At 38.1% G+C, this 16,948-nt stretch overlaps 1 protein-coding gene across 2 annotated transcripts in view; it reads left to right on the top strand.

Annotated features, from left to right (window-relative positions):
- Positions 1 to 16,948, top strand: part of UBR1 (ubiquitin protein ligase E3 component n-recognin 1) — a 147,003-nt gene that overhangs the window by 75,363 nt on the left and 54,692 nt on the right. For both annotated transcript variants that reach the window (XM_012442285.3, XM_012442286.3), the window contains exons 25-31: positions 30 to 184; positions 2,132 to 2,231; positions 3,574 to 3,674; positions 6,922 to 7,008; positions 8,280 to 8,461; positions 14,799 to 15,004; positions 16,320 to 16,413. In XM_012442285.3, coding sequence (XP_012297708.2) covers positions 30 to 184; positions 2,132 to 2,231; positions 3,574 to 3,674; positions 6,922 to 7,008; positions 8,280 to 8,461; positions 14,799 to 15,004; positions 16,320 to 16,413 — 925 coding nt within the window. The remainder of the gene's footprint in view (positions 1 to 29; positions 185 to 2,131; positions 2,232 to 3,573; positions 3,675 to 6,921; positions 7,009 to 8,279; positions 8,462 to 14,798; positions 15,005 to 16,319; positions 16,414 to 16,948) is intronic.

The raw sequence follows: 16,948 nt of genomic DNA, 5'->3' as shown, positions 1-16,948 counted from the left end.
TTTCCTCATCCATTCCGCACCTCCTATAGCATTGCCACCACCACCACCTCCTGAATTCTGCCCTGCCTTCAGCAAAGTGATTAACCTTCTCAATTGTGATATCATGATGTACATTCTCACGACTGTATTTGAGCGGGCAATAGACACAGATTCTAACTTGTGGACCGAAGGGATGCTCCAAATGGTTTGTTTTCCTAAAATATTTTATCTACATCAAGTCCTAGAGTTCTTGAGGATCTGGAGAATATCTTGGGTATAACTTCAGTTGGAACCACATCTAGAGCACCTGAAATGTAGGGGTCATTAAAAATAGCTTATACACACCACAGACTTTTTTAATGATACATTCTCATGTTTTTAGCATCTTTACTCTTGGGAACCATTTCTGTTTAATAAAATCCATGAAAACAAAAACAGGCGTACTCATGCTAATAAATTGACATGTTATTATTTTGTCATGATTTTTTATATTTTTAGTTTTACTTGGATTATAAGGAGACAGTATAATAAAGGTCTGAAGATAGGTCTAGACTTCAGTCTTGGGTTTCCCCACTTTCTGTTTAAGGAGCAAATAATAATTTTCTCTTAGTAAAATGGATATAAGTGTAATTATTCATAGAGGTAGGAGAATTAGCTAAAGTGAAAGCAGCTATTTTTCCTTGTTACTGTTATAGATAAATACATGTTACTTAATTATGCCACGTCATGGTAGTTGTAACTCTATATTATTTATACCTGCCTAACTAAATTTTCTGTTTTCCTTGAATATTGTTGGTCTGCAGATTCTAAATGCTGTCACTGCCATATGTGAATCTCAATTTTTTTATAACACTGATAAATGCAGTCACTAGTAAATTATAAACCATACATATATGTTTGAAATCAAGTTAAAATTTCGCTCCCTGAGTCCTAGTGCCCTATATAGGACATAAGCATTATTAAAGTTTTGCGTGTATAGATCTACCTATTCTTGATAGCTGCATATTCCATCATATGGATATGATGTGTTTAAGTAGTCTCCTATTAATAGACATTCAGGTGTTTCTAGGTCTTTGCTGTAACAAAGAACAATAAAATATGCATTCTTGTATGAATATTTTTGCATACTTAAGGGAGTGTATTTGTCATACTAATTCCAAGTAGCTGGTATATATCTTTACATTTTTGATAGATGTTTTCAAATTAGCCTCCAAAAATGTTATACCAGTTTACTTTCCCATCACCAGTGTGGTCAAAAGTGCCTACTTCCCAATACCTATGCCAGCTCTATATTTTACTAAATGCTAAAATTTTTGCCACTGTAATAGGTGAAAAATAGGATGATCTTGTTTCAACTCATTTTTCTTCAAGTGAAGTTGAACTTTTTTTTTTTTTTTGAGTCAGAGTTTCACTCTTGTCCAGGCTGGAGTGCATTGACACCATCTTGGCCCACTGCAACCTCTGCCTCTTGGGTTCGAGCAATTCTTCTGCCTCAGCCTCCCCAGCAGCTGGGATTACAGGCACCTACAACCATGCCCATCTAATTTTGTATTTCTAGTAGAGATGGGTTTTCACCTTGTTGGCCAGGCTGATCACGAACTTCTGACCTCAGGTGATCCACCTGCCTCGGCCTCCCGAAGTGCTGGGATTATAGTTGTGAGCCACCAGCACCTGGCTAAGTTGAACATTTTTCATGTGCTCATTTCTCTTTCTGTGAACTGCTTAATGTGAGTGTTTTTTTTACCTATCAGGTTGCTTAGTTTTATACTTCTACTTAAAATAGATTTACCTTGCTGAGCATGGTAGCCCATAACCTGTAATCGCAGCACTTTGGGAAGCTGAGGCAGGAGGATCACTTGAACACAGGAATTTGAGACCAACCTGGTCAACATAGTGAGATCCCGTCTATAACAAAAAATAAAGTAAGCTGGGCATGGTGGTGTGTACCTCTAGTCCCCAGCTACTCAGGACACTGAGGCAGGAGGATCACTTGAACCTGGGAGCTTAAAGCTTTAGTAGGCTAAGATTGCCCTACTGCACTTCAGCCTGGGTGACAGAGTGAGGTCTGTCTCTGAAAAAAATAAAAATTAAATTAAAAATATATTTACCTGAAGAAGCCCAGTTTTTAAGATCTCTTATTTTCCTCCTTCAGGCTTTTCATATTCTGGCATTGGGTTTACTAGAAGAGAAGCAACAGCTTCAAAAAGCTCCTGAAGAAGAAGTAACATTTGACTTTTATCATAAGACTTCAAGTATGTTTGAGTATCACTCTTCAACACATTTATCATAGAAAGTTTGGATCTTAAGGAGTTTTAATTTGTCAGTCCTGAAAGTTTGTATCTTACAGAGTTTTAATCTGTCAGTCCTTAAAACATAGGAAACCCTGAAATAATGTGTTTGTTTCTAGCATCCTTAGTTTGTAACTGATATTTTCAAGTATATTCATATAGTTTTAATCTCTTACTGTAGTCTTTACTACAGTCTTTTCACTACATGAGCTCCCCACTTTTTTTTTTTGGTTGCATATATTGGTGTTTTTTGACTTTCATTCCTCACCTCAGTGTTACCAAATATTTGCTGCTGTGTCAACCATAGCATTCACTTGACATGTCTATATGAGATATTAATGTTTCTGAATTTTAAATGATAGAAATCTGAATAACATGTTCATTTTGCATTGTATTCAACTTGGAAGAAAAGGATAAGTTTAAATTAGATTTCTAATAAAAGCTATCTGATTAAGATAGTTTTTTCAAAGCAAATTCCAGGCATGTTGATTATAAAAACAACAGGAGACTAACATTTTCTATTTACATGCTGTAGTTTTTAGATCCCTGAAGACATCAAAAACCTATTCAGTTTATGGACATCCCCCACTTTGATATTTTTGGCAATTTTGTTTCTCATTAAGCACTTTTGCTTAGATGTTAAGTCAAACGGAGGAAAGACCAGAGACAGATATTTAGGGTAGCTTTCACTTAGCAGTGCCAGTAAAAGATGTAAGAGAGAGACTTAAATTCAAGTTTTTCTCATACATCATTTTTAAATTTAGTAGATCATATCATTGTAACCCAGTACTCCACATAATTGCAGATTCATCCATTGAAAAATTAATGTAGTTAAGGGATTGATTGGCAAACCTTGGTTATCAATGTAAATAACATTTACTAGAAATTGTAATTTGTTCATAATTATGAAGACATAATCGACCCTCCATGTCTGTAGGTTCCACATCTGAGGATTCAACGAACCACAGATTGAAAATATTCAGGGGGAAGAAAGAAAAAGGATGGTTGCCACTGTACTGAACATGCACAGACTTTTTTTCTTGTCATTATTCCCTAAACAATATTATCTAACAACTATTTACATAGCATTTACATTGTATTAGGCATTATAAGTAATCTAGAGATGATTTAAAGCATACAGAAGCAAGTGTGTAGATTTTATGCAAATAATACACCATTTTATATGAAGGAATTGAGCATTAGTGGACTTTGATGTCCATAGGGGACCTAAAACCAATCCCCTGAGGATACCAAGAGGTGATTGATTATATCTATATTTATGATGTGTGATTTTGTTTTAAAAAAGGATTGGGAAGTTCAGCCATGAACATACACATTCTTTTGGAAAAACTCAAAGGAATTCCCCAGTTAGAAGGCCAGAAGGACATGATTACATGGCTACTTCAGGTAAACTAAAAAGTAAATTGATCATATCTTGGTTTAAATATTTAAGAATTCTCTGCTTGCTTTTAAAATTAAATCACTATACCATTGTAGACACTACTGATTTTTCATGATCACTTTTTTATGTTAATAATTCTGTTTTTCTATGTTTTAGTGTAGTTTTAAAAATTAAGATTTATTGTTTTGTCATTATTTAGTCAACTTTATTGAATACATACCATGTGCCATGCTCATTTATGGATTTCTAGATGGAACAAGACAGACAAGCTGCTTACTGTCATGGAACATATACTCTAGTTGAGGGACAGACATTAAACAAACAAATAAACAAGAAAATATCAGGGTAATTCAGTAGATAAGTAAGGGGTTACTTTGGGTAATTAGGGAAGGCCTCTCTCAAAAGGTGACATTGGAACTGAGACCTGAATGACATGGAGTCAGTCTTGGAAGAATCTGGAACAGTACTCCAGGAAGAGGGAACAGCACTACAAAAGCTCTGTGGTGACAAGAAAGAAGGCCAGTATGGCTGAAACATAATGAGTAAGGGATGGAAAGGTAGGCAATGAGGTCGTAAGGACAGCTAGAGCCAGATCATGTAGGTCCTTCTAAGTCAGCATAAAGTGATAAATTTTATTTTTGAGGACAGTGGGAAAATATTGGAGGTTTTTAAGTGACCTAATCTATATTTGTACAAGATGGTGTTGGCTCTTGTGGAGTAAATGGATTACAGAGGGTACGCATACAAGTCAGGAAACTGTTAGGAGACTATTGCAGTAATCTTGGTGTAAAATAAGCATGACCTAGGCTAAATGCAGGTGTAAGAATCTGAACTGATTAAGGTTTATGTTGAAGGCGTGTGAAGGTAAAATCTATAGTACTTGCTGATCAGTTTGATGGGAGGGATAAGGAAATCAAGAAATCAAAGATGAGGCCGGGCGTGGTTGCTCCTGCCTGTAATCCCAGCACTTTGGGAAGCCAAGGCAGGCACATCACCTGAGGTCAGGAATTTGAGACCAACCTGGACAACGTGGTGAAACTTCATCTCGACTAAAAATATAAAAAATTAGCCAGGTGTCGTGGTGCACGCCTGTAGGCCCAGCTACTCAGGAAGCTGAGGCAGGAGAATCACTTGAACATGGGAGGTGGAGGTTGCGGTGAGCTGAGATCATACTACTGCGCTCTAGCCTGGGTGACTGAACAAGACTCTGTCTCAGAAAAAAAGGAATCAAAGATGACTCCTGGATTTGGTGTTTGAGCTATTGGATAGATAGCATTGCCTTTGGGGTTGAGTGAATTAAATAAGCAGGGGAGAGAGAGGCCAGGAATGTTACTTTAATGGAAAATCCTCCACATGGAAACATGAAACCAGGATTATGGAGCTTCTGCACTCATTACATTCATTAAAATATTCTGATGTTTCTAGCTAAATGTTGTTTTGATAATTAGAATGTATGGCGCAATCTCGGCTCACCGCAACCTCTGCCTCCCGAGTTCAGGCAATTCTTCTGCCTCAGCCTCCTAAGTAGCTGGGATTACAGGCACGCGCCACCTTCCCTGCTAATTTTTTGTATTTTTAGAACAGACGGGATTTCACCATGTTGACCAGGATGGTCTCGATCTCTTGATCTCGTGATCTACCCGCCTCAGCCACCCAAAGTGCTGGGATTATAGATGTGAGCCACTGCACCCGGCCGTCTTTCACATTCTTATCGTTGGAAATCTTGCTACTGATTTGTACTTTAAGAGGGCAGCTCTTTTTAGTACTTAATTAGAAACAGTCCTTAAGCTTGATGTAATGAAACATCAGGATACCATTTAGTTCAGCAGTCATATCCCATAGAGATGGTGTTATGAATTGCAGATCTAGTCCTGAAAATTCATTTTCGATTAGAATACTAAATTTTATTATCAATATATATTAAAATCACACATATCTGCTGTTAAAAACATAATATACTCTATCCAGATGCTTAATTTAAAGCTATGTTGTAAATGTTCATTGTGGGAAGTTTTTCCTCATGAGACCAAGGTTCCTTCAAAATATAAATAAATTTTACTGGGCACAGTGACTCACACTTACAGTTCCAGCACTTTGGGAAGCCATTTTGGGTAGATTGCTTGAGCCCAGAGTTCAAGACCAGTCTGGACAATGTGGAAAAAACCCATCTCTACAAAAAATACAAAAATTAGCCAGGGGTATGGTGGTGTGCACCTCTAGTCCCAGCTACTTGAGAGGCTGAGGTGAGAAGATGGCATGAGTTTAGGAGGCAGAGGTTGCAGTGAGCCAGGATTGTGCCACTGTACTCCAACCTGGGTGACAGAGTGAAACTCTTGTCGAATAAATGCATGCATGTTGAAACCTTGACCTTTATTTATAAGAATGAGACTCTCCAAAGGTAAATGATTAAGTGAAAAAAAGAGGTGTGAAAGAGTATGTATGGTAGACTCTCTTTTAATAAAAATAGACGTAAATATAAAAATTATATATTCTGATAATTTTTACCTGTGAAAAAATATTGGTAGTCTGTATTTTAGTTGTTGCTTTTGGAGAGGTGCATTGCAATCAGTAAGGGGGAATTTTACTTCTCATTTTGTATCTTTGTCTTTTTTTTTTTTTTTTTTTAAGATAGGGTCTCGCTCTGTCGCCTAGTCTAGAGTGCAGGGGTGCGATCTCAGCTCACTGCAACCTCCACCTCCTGGGTTCAAGAGATTCTCCTGCCTCAGCCTCCCAAGTTGCTGGCATCACAGGCGTGGACCACCACGCCCAACTAATTTTTGTATTTTTAGTAGAGACAGAATTTTGCTGTGTTGGCCAGGCTGGTCTCTAACTCTTGACCTCAGGTGATTCACCCACCTTGGCCTCCCAAAGTGCTGAGATTAAAGGTGTGAGCCACCGCATCCAGCCATCATTTTATATCTTTGTCTTCATGTATTTTTGCACAAAAATGTTATTTTAAATTAAAAAAGAATTTTGTTTCCTGGCAAGTCCCTCGAAAGCTAACAGAGGCACCCTCTCTGCTGCATATTGAATCTGCTGATTCTGCTACCAGTGGCCTCCTCAGCTAGATTGCTCATTGACTAGGGGAGGTGTTTGTCACAGTCATGGTCACTTTTTTACTTTATGTATTGAAATAGTTTACGTGAAAGACGTTTGGAGATATGATGCCAAAATCAGATTAGTGAATATTTCTGTTCTTGATCAGTCCAACAGTCTAACTAAATATTTTAATGTTTCACCTGTTTTTCACAGATGTTTGACACAGTGAAGCGATTAAGAGAAAAGTCTTGTTTAATTGTAGCAACCACATCAGGATTGGAATCTATTAAGAATGATGAGGTATGACACTGTAATAACACTGTAATAATGGTGATGTTCATCTGTCTTTGAACTTTATTGGTATAAGGGAGCTGCTTTTTGTTAGGAGAACCTATTTATTGTAAAGAATTTGAGATCTGTCCATCTTTTATTCATTATGCTTCTATATTTTGGGGATTAATAGTACGTAACACTTAATTCAGTATAATTTTTGTATTTTGCAGAAGCAGGAGAAATTGATACATAGTAGAGCTCTATTAGAAATACCATATTTTAACTGGGCATGGGTGGCTCACTCCTGTAATCCCAGCTCTTTGGGAGGCAGAGGCAGGTGGATCACTTGAGGTCAGGAGTTCAAGACTAGCCTGGCCAACATGGTGCAACCCTGTCTCTACTAAAAATAGAAAAATTAGCCCAATGTGGTAGTGCGCTCGTGTAGTCCCAGGTACTTAGGAGGCTGATGCACGAGAATCACTTGAACCCAGGAAGTGGATGTTGCAGTGAGCTAAGATCACACCACTGCACTCCAGCCTAGGTGACAGAGCAAGACTCCATCTCAAAAAGACCAAAATGCCATATTTTGTTAACTTTTAATATATTTTAATGTCTTAAATTGGGATATGTCTCAACAATAAATGACTTTCATCAACAGCATTTTTTAGAGAAATATAAGATAATGGTACATCTTAGAGTCAATGAAATGCGGTAATATTTGTTATTTCTGTAATATAGTGAATCAGGTTTTGATGATTCTAATATTTATGTTATTAGAATAATATTATTTGTGGTTACTACGTGTTCTTCCTAAAAGTAAAGCACACTGGATGTAAGTTTGAATAGAAAATTAAAAGACACAAAATATATCTCAGTAATATTGTTAAAGTTAAAAAATTGTTAGATTTCTCAGTTTTAACAGTGTATTTAGGAGTAACTATTAGAAATCAAGATGATTTAAGTTGATATCAGTGATGAAGTGATTGACAAATGATTTTAAAATTTTGTTTTATCTAATTTTATTTCTTAATGTACCTGCATTGAATATAAAAGGCAGTTTATTGGATATTTAAGGTTCTTAGCTTTTTACAGTAAATTATCAAAATAACCAAAGGAATAATTATTTGTATGACGTGATGCGGCCTGTAATGCTAATTTTGAAACATTAAACTGAATCCAGGCTTTAAGGGGTAATCAGGTTTCACAGAATCTTACTCTAAGGAATTTTGCCATCCAAACAGCGTATATAAATTTTTAACAGTGGATCTTTCCTTAATTTATCACTTCTTGATACCCAGATTACTCACGATAAAGAAAAAGCAGAACGAAAAAGAAAAGCTGAAGCTGCTAGGCTACATCGCCAGAAGATCATGGCTCAAATGTCTGCCTTACAGAAAAACTTCATTGAAACTCATAAACTCATGTATGACAATACATCAGAAATGCCTGGGAAAGAAGACTCCATTATGGAGGAAGAGAGGTAAAATAAAGCAAACATGAAAATTAGCAACTCAGTTTTTAGAGGAAAAATTAAATAGTCACTTTAAATTATAGTTTTCCAAAATGTATGTTATGGCAAGAGAAATTCAACTATTTTCATTCTACGAAGGTCAGAGTGAAGACTCTAAGGTACTTACTGAATGTAATTTTATACTAATAAATGGATTGAGTGTTCAGTAAAGTTATGTTAGGAAACTTTATGCTCAAAAAGATAACCAACTTGTTATTTTGTATGCATTAGCACTTTTAGATACACATTTACACATCAGTTCACTTATTCCACATTATTATTTCTAGTAAAAATGACTGCAGTTATTAAATATTGGAAACAAATTCTTCACCTGAAAAAGGTGGTTTAAATGAGTTTTTCTTTTTTTCTTACAAAGAGAAAAGACATTGCCTATAATTACAGGTATGGATAGCACCTTGGAATTGGAATCAATAAATCTGGTTTTCTGAGTTCTGACTGTGTTATGCTCTGAGAAATTGGTTAATTTTCTGAGCTGTGCTTTGTGGGCTATTATATACACTGAGAAAAGGGAGGAGACACTGTAATGTTACTTTGAAAAGCATTCCAAGAAATTTAAAATATTGAATACCTGCTTCAGCCCTTTTTTAAAACAAGCTTTCACTGCTATTTAAAACAGCCTGTGTTGTGGGCTGTGAGTGGTGACTAATGCCTGTAATCCCAGCACTTTGGGAGGCTGAGGCGAGTAGATCACCTTAGGTCAGAAGTGCAAGACCAGCCTGGCCAACATGGTAAAAACCCGTCTCTACTAAAAATACAAGAAATTAGCTAGACATGGTGACACATGCCTGTAGTCCTAGCTTATTCCAGAGGCTGAGACACGAGAATAGCCTAAACCTGGGAGCTAGAGATTGCAGTGAGCAGAGATCGTGCCACTGCACTCCAGCCTGGGCAATGGAGCAAAACTAAGTCTCAGCAACAAAAAAAAGTGTTGTGGATACTTTTAGAAAATTGTGCTTTTGCAGTAATAGTAGGCACATGACATCCTATCTGATATGTATCTGTAATCTTGAAGCTGAGTATGCTAACAAAGACCATGAAGAATAATGATTATAGTAGTGATTAAAAATAAAAAGATATGAAGGTAAGCTTTCCTTGGCTGACTATAGTGTAGTAAAACTGGAAATAAACTTTAAACAACAAGCAAAAGTCCCACCTCTAGATATTATTTATTAACAACATTCTCTTTAGAAGTAGTGAGAAATAAACTATGGAAAATAAAATAAGAAGGTGTAAGCAGAGGTGTACTCAGAGTGTGCTAATGACCTTAATGTTTTCATTACTAATTTTAATGCCTGATTGATTGGACGTGTAATTTTTTAATATGTTCTTATGAAAACAATTTAAATAATGCAGTAAGTCCTCTTTGACCATCTGTGCATTACTGATCTTTCTCCACGTATAACTATGATTACAAATTACCATTGTTCTAGATCTCTTTCTGTGCATTTATAAACATGTGTACATAGTGAGGCTTGTTTCATATTTTCTAGTGGTTTTTCTTTTTTAACCATACATTTTGTCTGTAGCTTGCTGCTGTTTCGATGTCTTAGGAATCTTTTCATATCAGTACATATCGCTCTATAATGTAGATTTTACATCATTGTTTATGACTGCTGCATATATATTGATTGTTCTGTGATGTGGATATATGATAGTTTGTTTATCTGACTTTAGACATTTAGGTTGCTTCTAATTTTTCCTTATTACTGTTTGTGAGAACTTTTTGCATGTGCCCCTTATGCAACTCTGCAAGTACTTAGTCGAGGTTGGAGTCCAGTAAGTGAAAGGGCTGGGTTAAAATTTTTATAGATATGGCCACATTACCCTCCAGAGTGGTTTTACCAGTTTCTGCTCCTGATAGTAAATAAAGGTGCCTATTCTCACCAATACTTAGCTATTTCCCGTACTTGAAAATATGTGATATTGTTAAAATTACACATATGTGCCAATCTGGCTGAATTTCCCCAATTGCTAGGTTAGTCCTAGGTTGAGCGTATTCATTCTCATGTGATTATTCACTGACCTTTTATATTTTATCCTCTGGGAATTGCCTATTATTATTCTTTGCCCCATCTCTGTTGGGTGCTTTGCTTTTGTCTTATTGACTTACATAAGTCTTAAAATTATGAATACTTAACTTTGTTACATATGTTTCCCACATTTTATTCCTGTTTCTTTAATTATGGGGTTTAGCCATAGAGAAGTGTGCAGTGTTGATGAGGACAAATTTATCAGTCCTTTAGAGTTTTATCTTTCTATATTAATATCTTATTTAAGAAAGCTTTTCCTATCCCAGAGTCTCAAATATATTCTCTCTCATAATTTTTTAAACTAGTTTTTTTTTTTTTTTTTTTTTTAAGAGATGGGGTCTCACCATGTTGCCCAGGCCTGCAATGCAGTGGCTGTTCACAGGCATAATTATAACGCCCTACAGCCTCATACTCCTGGGCTTCAGTGATCGTTCTGCCTTACTCTACTGAGTAGCTGGGACTATAGGCATCTGTCACCATGCCCAGCCAAAATTTCAATTACATAGTTTCATATACATATAATACACACACACACACACGCACGCACGCGCGCGCGCACTTGAGATGATGTCTTGCTTTGTCGTCCAGACTGGAGTGCAGTGGCTCAGTCTCAGCTCACTGCAGACTCCGCCTCCTGGGTTCAAGCAGTTCTCCTGCCTCAGCCTCCTGAGTAATTGGGATTACAGGCACCCGCCATCATACCTGGCTAATTTTTCTTTGTATTTTAGTAGAGATGGGGTTTCACAATGTTGGCCAGGGTGGTCTCAAACTCCTGGCCTCAAGTGATCTGTCCAGCTCGGCCTTCCAAAGTGCTGGGATTACAGGCGTGAGCCACTGTGCCTGGCCAAATTACATAGTTATATTAATAGTTTTCCTCTTAGAAACTGAATGTCAGAGATAAAGCTAAAGTTTCATTTGAGCACCAGCCCAAATCCTGGACTTTTTTTCTGCTCTTCTTCAGAGGTTCTCTGGTTATATGTGCATCTTGCCAGAATTTTTCCTATATTATTAATACAAATTTATGTAGCCACAGATATTATACCATGTCATTCAGCCTTTGGTTTTATTTGCATTAATAGTATTATGTACATCTCACTCTGCAGCTTGCCATTTTTACTCTGTAGTATGTCTTGGAAATCTATCTATGTTCTTATGTAAAAAATGAGCTCAGCATTTCTCAGTCTTGGCATTTAGGTAGCATTTTTTTTTCCATGTAGTACTGTCCTGTGAACTGTAGGACATTTAGCATCCCATGCCTACTAGTACCTTATGACAGTCAAAAAGTAAATCTTTCATAATTTATTGCTAGATGCCTCCTAGGAGGTAATACCACACCTCATGAGGCCCACCTTTTAAAAACTGCAGAGTAGGCTGGGTGCAGTGGCTCACACCTGTAACCCCAGCACTTTGGGAGACTGAGGTAGGCAGATCACAAGGTTAGGAGTTCAAGACCAGCCTGGTCAACATAGTGAAACCCCATCTCTACTAAAAATACAAAAAAATTAGCCAGATGTAGTGGTGGGTGCCTGTAATTTCAGCTGTTTGGGAGACTGAAGCAAGGAGAATCTCTTGAACCTGGGAGGCAGAGGTTGCAATGAGCCAAGATGCACACTCTACTGCACTCCTGCCTGGTTGACAGCGCGAGACTCCGTTTCAAAAAAACAAAAAACTGCAGAGTATTCTATATTAAGTGAGTTCATTTATAATGATGAATATTGTTTGTTTGTTTGTTTGTTCAGTGATATACCATAGTTCAGGGAGCTTCTTACACAGACAGAGGCAATATTGCAGAGTAGTTCAGAGCATAGGCTGTGAGCCTAGGTTACCTGTATTAAATCCTGGATCTGCTACATGCTATTGATGAGTCATTGGATGAGTCTCTTATTTTCACTAGGCCTCAGTTTCTTCATCTGAAAATTGGAAGTGTCACAGGATCCTTAAGATGTCACTTTTCTAGCTGGAAACCTCTGTGGCCAGTGGCACCTTTGCCAGAGTTTTGCTCAGGCCTGCTAGGCAGCCCATCCTGCCCACTTGGCCTGGCAGGCTATGCTCAGCTCACACTACCAGCCTGGATCCCATGCCTGCCAAGGGTGAGCCAGGCATGAAGTGGCCAGAGGTGCTTGAGTGAGCACACGCGGGGTCCAGCCAATGCACACAGCTAGGTGCGCTAGCCGCTGCAGCAGGCCAGACAGCTCCAGGTGCTGGGACAGGGGCCATCTCTACAAGCCTGCAGCTGGATCATATGTACCAGCAACTTCCACTGCGTTGATTTGTGTCTGGACAAGGGGAATGTGGTGGTGCCCAGAAGCTCAGAGATGGCAGAAACTGCAAAGCCCCAAAGAGAATGTCACAGTCCTGGCTTGGGGAGCCCGTGGGTTTGGGCTCCCTGAAGGGACACAACTCATCTCTCCTTCTTGTCACCTGCAGCATGGCAAGCAGTGGGTGTGGGTGTCTCAGCCCTGTTTGTGTTGCTAGCTCTTTCAGTCTTGCCATTTGGCGTTTCCAGAGTTCTTGTTCTGAAAGAATGAGGTACATGAACAACTGGAGGGTGAGCAAGGTGGAGAGCTTTATTGAGCAACGGAACAGTTCTCTAGTGACCTGAAGTGGCTAGTTCTTTCTGCAGGCAGGTCTTACCAATGAGTGTCCAGCAGTCAGCACTCAGAGGAGATCCAGAGTGGGTATCTTCTTTCCACAGGCAGGTCATCCCAGCAAGTCAAGGAGACCTGAATTGGGTAGCTCCTTCCTGCAGCTGGTAGTGCTGTGTGAGTCTGGCTGAGTCCAGGGTTTTTATGGACTTCGGAAGGGAGAGGTGCATGCTGATTGGTCCATGGAGAAGCCCAGAGAAAACACCATAAATTCTCACTCCAGGCCATGAACTCCACCTGTAACTGACATACCAGGCCCCAGGCTTCAGGCCATTTCTGGCTTGAAGGTGGGACTTCACTGGGGACCTGCCCCTTTCCACCCAGGAACCTGTCTGCCTGCTGCCGTCATCAGTGTGTCATCCATGACTCCCTGGCTGTTTGTGCCAAGGGGGGGCACCTGCAGACCCACGCTGAGCCACCTGTTTCCCCTTGGCCTTCCTTCCATGCTTTTCGGCACCCAAAGACCAGAGGAGGCTGACACAGCAGGGGGCTGGCATGTTAGCACTGCCCCAAGTGTGCACACACCTGGCTGGATTACAGCAGTGCCCAGGCTTGGCCACAATTTTGCTCTGAAATCAGAGCGCATGATGTAGCTGTGCCCAGGAGTTCAGGGCTCTTACCCTGCCAACTTGGAAGGGGGTAGAGCTCCCCCGTTCCCAACCCATGGGCTCTGTGGAGCACACTGCCCCAGCCACACCTCTACTGCTGCAGTCGATGTCTTCACAGCCGACAATGTCTTTGCAGCAGCCACTCTAGATGTAATAATAATACCTACCTCATAGGATTATTGTAAAGATTGAGTAAACATGTAAAGTATTTGAAACAGTGCCTAGCTTCACAATCAGCATGTTGTAAATATTTCCCATTATTTAAATATTATTATTGTACACATTAGTAGATTCTGAGTTTTGCCCATTCCGTAAGAATAGATTCCAAGAATTGCTTAATCATTGAAGTGTAAGGTTTTTAGTTTGAATAGCTACTAAAATAGAATAGAAACCTAAATGCCTACTGACAGGGAATGGATAAAACTATTAGGGCACGTATAGTAAGAGCTGTGCATCCATTTAAAAATGTTTATGAAGAAGTTTTAATGATGTAAGAAAATACAAGTGAATAGAGCAGGATGCAGATCTTTGTAATGTGATCTTATTTATATGAAGAAGTATATTATAAATAGAAAGCAGACTAGAAGGAAATGTACAGGGTTACTAGTGGATATCTCTAGGTTGTGGGAATATAATGCTTTTTATTTTCATTTTTATACTGTTCTAGATTTTCTAAAATTTTTTCAATAACCCTGTATTGCTTTTATATCCAGGAAAATAAAAACCCAGCATATTGGTATAGTAAATTAAATAAAATTTAATATACATTCCATTTTATGATCTTTTTTTTGCACTTAGCAATACTTGTAATTTTTAATTAAAGTAAATAACTGATAAAACCCACAAAGGTTGGAGGGAAACTTTTAACTTAATATTGCTAAATATCATTTTTATTATTATTATCTTTCTTATATTTCTTACCTATAGTTACTTAAAATCTACCAAAATATGAAGACAAGTGACCAAAGCATGTGTCCTCATTTCTGGTCATTTCTTTTGGTAGCACCCCAGCAGTCAGTGACTATTCTAGAATTGTTTTGGGTCCTAAACGGGGTCCAACTGTTACTGAAAAGGAGGTGCTGACGTGCATCCTTTGCCAAGAAGAACAAGAGGTGAAAATAGAAAATAATGCTATGGTATTGTCGGCCTGTGTCCAGAAATCTACTGCCTTAACCCAGCACAGGGGAAAACCGATAGAACTCTCAGGGGGTATGTATTATATAATAAATATCCTTTTGAGCACTTCTTTTATGCCTGTGTAATTAAAGAAAATACTATTTGAAAGACATTTGGAAGTAAGGTTCTATATCTACCATATTGTTACCATATTTAAGAAAGTGAATATCATCTAATAAAATAATTTTTTCTCCAACAGTTCTCAAAACGTCTTCAGTTGCTAGACTTTTTTTTTTTTTTGACTCAGAATCCAAACACATTTCGTGTGTTGCTTTGGTTATATTTCTTTTACTCTATTTTAATCTAGGTTAGTCCCTTCTTTTTATATGATAGTAACTTTTTTGAAGAATTCAGGCCAATTGTTTTGTATAATATATCACATTGTGAATTTGTCTGATTGTTAAGTTACCTCCTGATTAGAATCATGTTAAACATTTTCTTGGCAGGAATGCTAATTAGATAATGTATTGCACTTCCTTACATCAGGAATTAGCTGCTTTATCATCATTATTATTTTATACCCTCGGAATAGGCCGCACATGGTGGCTCATGCTCACAATCCCAGCATTTTGGGAGGCTGGTATGGGTGGATCACTTGACCTCAGGAGTTTGAGACCAGCCTGAGCAATATGGTGAAACCTCGTCTCTACAAACACATTAGCCAGGCATGGTTGCGTGAGCCTGTGGTCCAAACCTGGGCGACAGGGTGAGACCCTGTCTCAAAAAAAAAAAAACAACCTTCTTGGAGTAATAATGATAATAAAGACTAGCATTTATTGAAACCTTAACATTACCAGACACTTATTAAGAGCTTTATGTATATTTACTTACTTAATCCTCAAAACAGCCCTTTGAGTCAGGTGTCACTATTGGTTTCATTTTATAGATGAAGGACCTGAGGCACAGAGAGATCAGGTAACTTACCCACAGCCGGGAGTTATAAGTGATGAAACCAGAATTTGAAATCCCCAATCTGTGATTTTTTTCATGAGTTCATAATTCCCCGAAGTATCCCTTAAAATTATTATTCATCAAATTACTCTTAAAATTAAATAAGTAAATTATATTTGAAACATAAAAAATCATTTAACCAAGATAATGCAGATTAAACCCAATATTCAAGGTTAAAAAGTAAATCAAAGGTAGAGTTATTAATCCATACTCATTTAGAATCATATCTGGTAGGCTAGCTTTATGCTTTTCTCTTTGTTTTAACTATTAAGAATATGTATCCTGCTATCATGATATTGTGACACTTTGCTTGGACATTCCTAAGACAGTTTGTGATTAGACTTTGGACCTGATAACCTATCTCTCTTTTTTCCCTCCTTTTTATAACTTGTACCAGAAACCCTAGACCCACTTTTCATGGATCCAGACTTGGCATATGGAACTTATACAGGAAGCTGTGGTCATGTAATGCATGCAGTGTGCTGGCAGAAGTAAGTTGTCCTTCTGACATGTTCTTGAAAGAGACTAGGAACATTGAAGTTCACTCAAGGCCACAAAAAGGCATGTTTTCTCATGTCTTCTTTCCTTTCTTCTTATTTGAATAATTGAAACGGTTTTAATTACTAATTCTACTTGCGTGAATTATTATTATCAAAGTTGGAAAGTGGTGTGTAAAACTTTAGATTTTCACTGTTCCTTTGTGCTTGCTCTCCATAACTATCCATTGCTCTTCATCTGTATTCATGTAAAAAAAAGTAATAATTGGCCATGTGTGGTGACTCATGTCTGTAATCCCAGCACTTTAGGAGGCTGAGGTGGGCAAAGCCCTGTCTCTACTAAAAATACAAAAATTAGCCGAGTGTGGTGGCACATGCTTGTAATCCCAGCTACTTGGGAGGCTGAGGCAGGAGAACTGCTTCAACCCAGGAGGCGGAGATTGCAGTGAGCTGAGATTGCACCAGTGCACTCCAGCTTGGGTGACAAGAGCGAAACTCAGTCTCAAAAAAAATAAATAAATACAATAAA

Source organism: Aotus nancymaae, unplaced genomic scaffold, assembly GCF_030222135.1.
Source record: "Aotus nancymaae isolate 86718 unplaced genomic scaffold, 86718_ANA_hifiasm-v0.15.2.pri h1tg000062l, whole genome shotgun sequence".
In the NCBI taxonomy this organism is placed as follows: domain Eukaryota; kingdom Metazoa; phylum Chordata; class Mammalia; order Primates; family Aotidae; genus Aotus; species Aotus nancymaae.
Note: the sequence above shows the minus strand (reverse complement) of the source record. Positions and strands in the feature narration are given on the sequence as shown.